The 9,079-nt window shown below is 44.7% G+C and overlaps 1 protein-coding gene across 1 annotated transcript; it reads left to right on the top strand.

Moving 5' to 3' along the window:
* Positions 1-176: 176 nt before the first annotated feature.
* LOC119426838 (protein NLRC3-like) lies at positions 177-9,079 on the top strand (the record flags this gene model as incomplete). Its single annotated transcript, XM_037694421.1, has 2 exons — positions 177-207; positions 7,389-9,079. Coding segments are annotated over 2 exons (1,722 nt in total), but the record flags the coding sequence as incomplete, so codon positions are not given.

Here is a 9,079-nt window from a genome sequence, read left to right as displayed (position 1 = left end):
CAGCACACTACTACACACACAGTCATACAGCATTCTACTACACACACTTTCATACAGCACTCTACTACACACACTTTCAAAAAAGCACACTACTACACACACAGTCATACAGCAATTTACAAAGTACTACACACACAGTCATACAGCACTCTACTACACACACAGTCATACAGCACTCTACTACACACACTGTCATACAGCACTCTAGTACACACACATTCTTACAGCACACTACTATACACACTTTCATACAGCACTCTACTACACACACATTCTTACAGCACTCTACTACACACACAGTCATACAGCACTCTACTACACACATTTTCATACAGCACACTACTACACACACAGTCATACAGCACTCTACTACACACACATTCTTACAGCACTCTACTACACACACAGTCATACAGCACTCTACTACACACATTTTCATACAGCACACTACTACACACACAGTCATACAGCACTCTACTACACACACATTCTTACAGCACTCTACTACACACACAGTCATACAGCAATTTACTACACACACAGTCATACAGCACTCTACTACACACACAGTCATACACCACTCTACTACACACACTTTCATACAGCACACTACTACACACACTTTCATACAGCACTCTACTACACACACATTCTTACAGCATTCTACTACACACACAGTCATACAGCACTCTACTACACCCACTTTCATACAGCACACTACTACACACACAGTCATACAGCACTCTACTCCACACACATTCTTACAGCACTCTACTACACACACTTTCATACAGCACTCTACTACACACACTTTCATACAGCACTCTACTACACACACTTTCATACAGCACACTACTACACACAGTCATACAGCAATTTACTACACACACAGTCATACAGCACTCTACTACACACACAGACATACAGCAATTTACTACACACACAGTCATACAGCACACTACTACACACACAGTCATACAGCAATTTACTACACACAGTCATACAGCACTCTACTAGATCTCTACAAAGCTAATTGAACAAATCATTCTAAAGTGACTAATCAGAGCTTTATCACATTCATACTCTGATGGGACACACATCAGCGGCTATGAGGGGTTCAGTGTCTTGCCCAGGGACACTTCACCATGTGTCTGCTGGTGGATTAAAACCCCCAACTCTCTCATTGGAGGACGACTGCTCTAACCACTCAGCCACAGCCGCCCCAACTAGAGCTGAAAACAAAACCAGTCAGAAATACCAAACAGGTAACAAGTCAAGTCCAAGGGTTGTCAGGGCATCAAAACATAGAGAGGAACAGCTCAAATTATTGCAAGTCACACCCAACCCTTTTGGAGTTAGAGCAAGTCTTAAACTAATGAATTAGCTTTGTGAGAGCAGACAGTTGGTCCAGAGAGAAAACCGAGGGCAAAAGACTGGGTATGAAGGTAGATACTATACATGTATGTTGCAATTGTTGTGAACTTGTAACTTGTGTCTACATTTTCAGTACAACTTGAATTCAAAGTTACAACTTCTCAAATCTTCTTCTTGGAGTGCTCAACTCTCCTTCGGCACAGGTGACTCCTCTCCTGCAGGTGCATGGCTGTCAGTGTGTGACACTTTGGCTACCCTTTTTGCAGGTTGCTTGTTGCAAAACAGAAAATGTGCAAGAAGGTCGAGGGAGGGGGAGTGTTGCTAGGACAACGGGAGGGCATTCTATGCCAACCAGTCAGAATACCATACCATACCACTTTATTTATAAAGCACTTAAAACAGCAACAAGGCCAACCAAAGTGCTGTACAGACAAAACAACAGGTAACACACAAAGCAAAATACAAAATGAGGTAAATCAGAATATAGACATAAAAACGATGCAGATAATGACGACAAACCAGTGTGGAGCATACAGGATAAAAACACAGATCATCTTGTGTTGAAAGCTATTGAATAGTAGTGAGTTTTTAAACGGGACTTGAAAACCGAGAGGGAGGGGGCCTGTCTGACAAGCAGAGGTAACTCGTTCCAGACTCTTGGTCCTGCTACAGAGAAGGCCCTGTCACCTCTGCGCTTACGACGAGTTCCTGGAACTGTGAGGAGCAACTGGTCCGCTGACCTCAGGGAGCGTGGTGGGACATACGGTTGTAGCAAATCAGAGAGAAGGGGGGGCGACACTGTCCAGTGATTTGTAGACATACATGAGTATTTTGAACTGGATTCGAAAGTGAACCGGTAACCAGTGCAGGGAGGCCAAAACTGGTGTAATGTGCTCTCTTTTGCCTGTACTGGTTAAAAATCGGGCTGCTGCATTCTGGACCAGTTGTAGTCGTGCAATGGAGGTCTGACTGATACCAAACAGGAGCAAATTGCAGTAATCAAGCCTAGATGTAATGAATGCATGTATTACGGTCTCCAGGTTCTTTTTGGACAATATGGGCTTCAGTTTAGACAGCCGCCTCAGTTGGAAGAAGCATGATTTCACAATCGTTCACATGATTGTTAAGTTTCAGGGAAGGGTCCATTATCACGCCCAGATTAGTGACTCTTTGTTTTTCTGACAGGGTTAGAGCGGAAAGGTCGATGCAGTGGTTTGTGATCGTGTCGTTGGGAGGGAACAACATGACTTCAGACTTCTTTTCATTGAAACTTAAGAAATTTAAAGCCATCCAGTCCCTGATGTCAGCCAGGCAGTTGAGCAGTGGTTGAATAGAGCATGTACCATTGTGTCTTAGGGGGAAGTAAATTTGACAGTCATCGGCATAGAAGTGGAAGGGCATGTTGTGTTTCCGGAAAATAGCACCAAGTGGCAGCAGGTATAAAGAGAATAGGAGGGGACCCAGTATGGACCCCTGCGGAACCCCCCATTTAAGCTCTGCCTCTGCGGAACTCAAATCCTTGATGGAGACACAAAAGGATCTGTCAGTGAGGTAAGATCTGAACCAATTGAGGGCTGATCCTGTGACGCCCACCCACTGCTCCAACCTAGCAATGAGGATCTCATGGTCGATGGTGTCAAAGGCGGCTGTGAGGTCCAACAGAACAAGCAGCACAGAATCACCGGTATCTGTGAATCTGAAGATGTCGTTAAAGACCTTCAGCAGGGCAGTTTCAGTGCTATGGAGAGGTTTAAAGCCAGATTGGAATAGCTCTAAGATGGCGTGATCCTCCAGGAAGCACTTCAACTGGGACTTGACTATTTTCTCCAGTAGTTTAGAAACAAATGGGAGTTTGGAGACAGGCCGGTAGTTGGAAACGACTGAGGGGTCAAGGTTTGGTTTTTTCAGGAGAGGCTGGACAGCAGCATGTTTAAAGTTATTTTGGCACCATGCCAGTGGATAAACTACTGTTTGCTATGGCAAGAATGGACGGACCTAGAGTAGGAAAAACCTCCTTTAGTAGTCGAGGGGGGACCACATCAAAGGGGGAGCCAGAAGGTTTCAAGCTGCACATGACCTGCTATAGAGAAAATAGAGTGATGGGTTCAAAATGGTCAAATGGAGCTACAGATTGAGGTGGGATGGATGGGTCATGAGTTGGAGGGGAAATGAGAGCCCTGGTGGTCGCAATTTTTTCCAAAAAGAAATGTAAGAAGTTGTCGCACAGCTCAGTCGAGGCTTCCAGAGGTGATGGTTCAGTGAGGTGGAGAACAGAGTTTAGGGTGGAGAAGAGGACATGTGGGTTGTGAGAGATTGAGGTAATTACATCAGAGAAGAATTTTGATTTAGCAGCTTTTACTGTTTTCTGATAACAGCGCCAACTCTCTTTAAGTATCTGGAAAGAGACCTGCAGCCTGACTTTCCTCCACTTTCGTTCCGCCCTCCTACATTGCTGCCTAACGGCCTTCGTGACATCACTCAGCCAAGGTTCTGCTCTGAGTTTTGATTTTTTGGTTTTAACAGACGCAACATGATCCAGAGTCTTTAAGCAGACAGAGTTGAACTGGTATGTCAGCTCCACAGTGGTGGTGAGAAACACTGGGGGCTGAATGATCATTTCAGAGTTATAAACATCTGTGAAACGTGCAGTAGTGAAGTGGTTAATGGTCCGGGTGCGACGTGCAGGAATGCAGGACTTAGGAGTTAGATGGGGGAGGGTGAACTCAAACCGGACTGGCATGTGGTCTGAAAAAACATTATCACCAATAACAAGATTATTAACAGTCATATCATGAGTTAAAACAAGGTCCAGTGTATGTCCACACTAAAAAGTCCTTAACCAAGGGCTTCTCAGGACAGCACACGTGCAAATTAAAGTCACCAATAATGAAAATATGCTCATATTTTGGTGTGATTTCAGCCAAGAAGTCAGAAAACTCATTTATGAAATCCTTAGACCGAGGTGGGCGGTAGACGAGTGCAAATAACGTCAGAGGTGAATGTCCGAGTTCAAAGACGCTCAGCTCAAAGCTGGCGCGGGAAACTGGGATGGGCAGTTGTTTACAGTCAAAAGTTGATTTGAATATTGTTAATAATCCACCACCGCGCCGGCCTGATGGCCGCGGGGCGTTAAAACACAGACAGTTCGGTGGCAGTAATTCCGTCAAGGCGCTGGACTCACTCGTAGACATCCAAGTCTTTGTGATGCACAGAAAGTCCAAATCGTGCTGTTGAAAGTAATCCCTGAGGATAAAAGTTTTGTTGGTAACAGATCTTGCGTTGACCAAACACATCCGGATATTGTCCAAAGTAGAGCCAGCAGTGGTAGAGTTAGTGCGCGCTAATGGCCGCAAGTTTTCAATAACAGCCCCTCCAGGTCGGTCCGGGCTGCGCACTGGCTGACAACTCCCGCTGGTTACCTGGTCCGGGCATACGGGCAGCTGGAGACCATGACCACAAGCTGAAGAGGAAGATGCAGCACGCAGAGCTTTCATCTTCACCAGCTGACCAGCATGTTTTCCCCGGCGTCTGAAGCGAGATCTCCGGGCAGGCAGGTGAGGAGCGCAGCGAAGGTAAGCTGGCACATCCGCCAGCAGGGGGGGGGGGGGGGGTCCAGAGGTACGCTGATAATGGTCAAAATAAGCGACTTCAGTGACAGAAAAACGAAGATCCAAAAGTTGTTGTCTGTCATACACCAGCAGAGAGTTGATGTCATTGATGAGGAATACAAAAAACAAAAATAATCCGAACACCATCAGCAGAGGTGGATTGCAAGCCATGTACATGGGCGCCATCTTACCAGAAGTCTACCGGAATGAGTGCTCCAAGCGTCACGTGACTACAGTCATTCAGACTCGGCCTCCTTCTGGATCAAACGTGGTCTCAATGGCAAATGACTATCTTTTCCTGATAGTCCTCCACTATCAGATTTTTTTTGTATGTCCTCGACAATACATGAAGTCCCTTTGTAACTCCTCTAGGATAATGTAATTCCCAATTGCCCAAGGTTCCCCAAACCCCTATTTTATTCTGTATGTCCCTGACAATACAGTGAAGCCCACAAACCCCCTTTTGATTAAATGATAGCCCCAGGCTATAACAGAGTCCCTTTGTGACTCCCATTTGAGATCCCCGATCTCCCAAATATAATAAAAATAACCTTCTCACCCTCTGTGCGTGACTCTGCTCTGGTTGGACACCCGTCACTTCACTCAAACCAACAGTAAATCTGGCCTTACTCAAATTTGCCAATTCCAGCCTGAGGACTTTCAGTTAAGCAAATTAAATCTCCCCTGTGCACGGTTCAGATCTAAGCCTGGAGGTTCGAGGTCAGATTTTGCATCCGGCACTTGAAGGACCAAAATGTTAGATAAAAATATTCTTTATTCATTTTACTTACTCAAAGTAGCTACACTTGAGGATACTAAAAGATTTTTAACTGGTTTTACTTGAAAGAGCAGACTTTCACAACAGGTTACACAGATGTACAGAAGTTACATGCATGGAGCCCAGTCATAAAAATCTGCCACAAGCAGCTTGTGAGATTTGTTTTTATAAGCTTATCAACTCTCACACCTTACAGGCAAACACTGAGGAACCTGGCCATCCAGCTGTACATTCAGAAGTAAATCAGTTCCTCATTCAACTGTCTTTCAGAGAAAAAAGAAATCACTCCTAACTCAAACACATGATTCATGGGAAGTTAACATTCTCTAGGTCAAGGTCGAGGTTTCTTTATTGTCATTTTCATCACATGTGGTACATGTGATGGAATGAAATTGTGTACACAGGGTCCCAGTTACATCCAACAAAGCATACATTGTAAAATATAAACAATAATAAGATCTAAGACATGAACTAAGAAATATGCTAAACTAAGAATACGCTAAGCACTGATAGTACAAAAACAATACATAGTAGTTAAAAACACTCATAAACCTTGACCAAAATCCCCTGACAACATTCATTATTTAGTATTTTTAACAGGTTTGACTAAAAAGGACATGTCCTACTTTAGAGTCCAGAGACAATAAATTCTATGTAATATTCTAACGTTCAGCTTGGTTGCTGTGAATTAGAAGCTAACTTTAGTGTCATTGAAAACACAAACATGTAAGGATGGCGCCATCTGGTGGGCCATCCTTGTCTGTACTCCCTAGTGTGTCTCCTCATTTACCCAATTAGTTTCAACCTTGTCTCATGCCAGCTGTTTGTAATCACATCTTATCTTTTCTGTGTATATAAGTCTATCTGTTAGACTTGTTCTTTGTTGCGTCGTCGTTGGGTCTACCCTGTCTTGTCCTGACCAGTCCTGATATGTACCAATCCTGACCTGATCCGTATTCCCAGTTTGTAAGTGTGCTGCCACATCAGCCATTTAATTTATTATCATTAAAAGTATTTATTTTTGTATATACTGAGTCTGAGTCTCTGCCTGCACCACTGGGTTCGTTCCTGCCTGAAAATCCTGGCAAAACAATAGCAGCTGGAACCATCCTAAATTTAAGTTTAAAGTAAATCACAAGTGAGCAGAGGATACTTTGTAAGGCTAGTCAACAGTCATTTTAATTTCTGACAGCTTTTTGTTCTTAACTGTCCTTCATGTTGCTGACATGAGACAGCACCACAGTCTCACAGTCTGCTGAGCTAGCTCCACATTTACTTTACTTTACTGTTCATAATAAAAGGTCTTTTTGGCGGGTGGGGGGGGGGGGGGGGGGGGGTTTACTTTGCTCACCTGAAGCAGGTAAAAAATGAACAGAAAGAAAGTTTTTAAAGACTCTGAGGTAAGCTGTTCCCAGCTTGATTCACCATATCATCAGTCGCTGGAGAGCTGAGATGGAGGTACAGTCTGACTGACTATAATCACGTGTCGCTTGGAGCACTCATTCTGATAGGTTAACATAGAATGCCCTCCCGTTGCCCTAGCAACACTCTCCGTTCCTCCATCAGTTTGTGTCTTCAAACAGGATGACTGTTTTCTTTCTGTCTCATTTGTTCTGTTTTTTCATCAGATGTTGCTCTGCAGGAAGTTTTAGATGAACACAAGGCCAGTCTGAGGAGGAGATTTGAATGTGTGACTGAAGGGAGTGATGAAACAGGAAGTAGAACCCTACTGAACAGGATCTACACCGAGCTCTACATCACAGATGGGCAGAATGAGGAGGTTAATACCCAACATGAGGTGAGGCAGCTGGAGACTGCTTCTAAAATCAAGAACTTTCATGACACTCCAATCAGGTGTCAAGACATCTTTAAAGCCTTACCTGAGCAACATGGATTTATCCGAGTGGTTCTGACCAACGGCGTCGCTGGCATTGGAAAAACCTTCTCGGTGCTGAAGTTCACTCTGGACTGGGCTGAAGGCTTGGAGAACCAAGATGTGGGCGTGGTGGTTGTGCTTTCGTTCAGGGAACTGAACTTGATCAGAAATGAGCAGTACAGTCTTCTCACGCTGCTCCATGTTTTCCATCCAACATTACAGAAGCTCCCAGCAGAGAAGCTGTCTGTCTGTAAACTTCTATTCATCTTTGACGGCCTGGATGAAAGCAAACTCTACCTGGATTTCTCCAACAGTCAGCTACTTTCTGATGTGACGCAGAAGTCCTCACTCAATGTGCTGCTGACAAACCTCATCAAAGGGAACCTGCTGCCCTCGGCTCTGGTCTGGATCACTTCCAGACCTGCAGCAGCCAATCAGATCGCTCCTTCATGTGTGGACAGGCTAACAGAAGTACGAGGCTTCACCGATGCCCAGAAGGAGGAGTACTTCAGGAGGAGGTTCAGTGATGAAGAGCTGTCTAGCAGGATCATCTCTCACATCAAGACCTCCAGGAACCTCTATATCATGTGTGGAATCCCAGTTTTCTGCTGGATCACTGCTACAGTTCTGGACCACATGTTGACTACAGAGCAGAGAGGAGAGCTGCCCAAGACCATGACTGACATGTACTCACATTTCCTGCTGGTTCAGACAAACAGGAAGAAGAAGAAGTACCATGAAGGACCTGAGACCAGTCCACAGGAGCTGACAGAGGCTGACAGGAACATCCTTCTGAAGCTGGGGAGGCTGGCGTTTGAACATCTGGAGGAAGGAAACATCATGTTCTACCAAGAAGACCTGGAGCAGTGTGGTCTTGATGTCACAGAAGCTTCGCTGTACTCAGGAGTTTGTACAGAGATCTTCAGAAGAGAGTGTGTGATCTTCCAGCAACCAGTCTATTGCTTTGTTCATCTGAGCGTTCAGGAGTTCCTGGCTGCCGTCTACATGTTCCACTGTTTCACCAACAAGAACAGGGAGGTGATGAAGAGGTTTCTGGGAAATGTAATTTTCAAAGCTGATCAACACAGGTCTCTTAATGTTTTCTTGTACAGAGTTTTGGAAAAGTCCCTGAGAAGTAAAACAGGCCACCTAGACCTGTTTGTTTGCTTTCTTCATGGCCTCTCTGTGGAGTCTAACCAGAAACTTTTAGAAGGCCTGCTGGGTCAGACAGAGAACCATACAGAAACCATCAAGAGAGTCATCAAGAACCTCAAGAAGGTGAACAGTTTTGGTACTTCTCCAGACAGATGCATCAACATCTTCCAGTGTCTGATGGAGCTGAACGACCTCTCAGTTCATCACGAGATCCAAGAGTTTCTGAAGTCAAAGAACACATCAGGAAAAGTCCTCTCTGAGATCCAGTGCTCAGCTCTGGCCTACATG

Source organism: Nematolebias whitei, chromosome 20 (assembly GCF_014905685.2).
Source record: "Nematolebias whitei isolate Nwh7 chromosome 20, NemWhi1, whole genome shotgun sequence".
Taxonomy (NCBI): Eukaryota; Metazoa; Chordata; class Actinopteri; order Cyprinodontiformes; family Rivulidae; genus Nematolebias; species Nematolebias whitei.
This window is presented reverse-complemented; position numbering and strand designations above follow the sequence as displayed.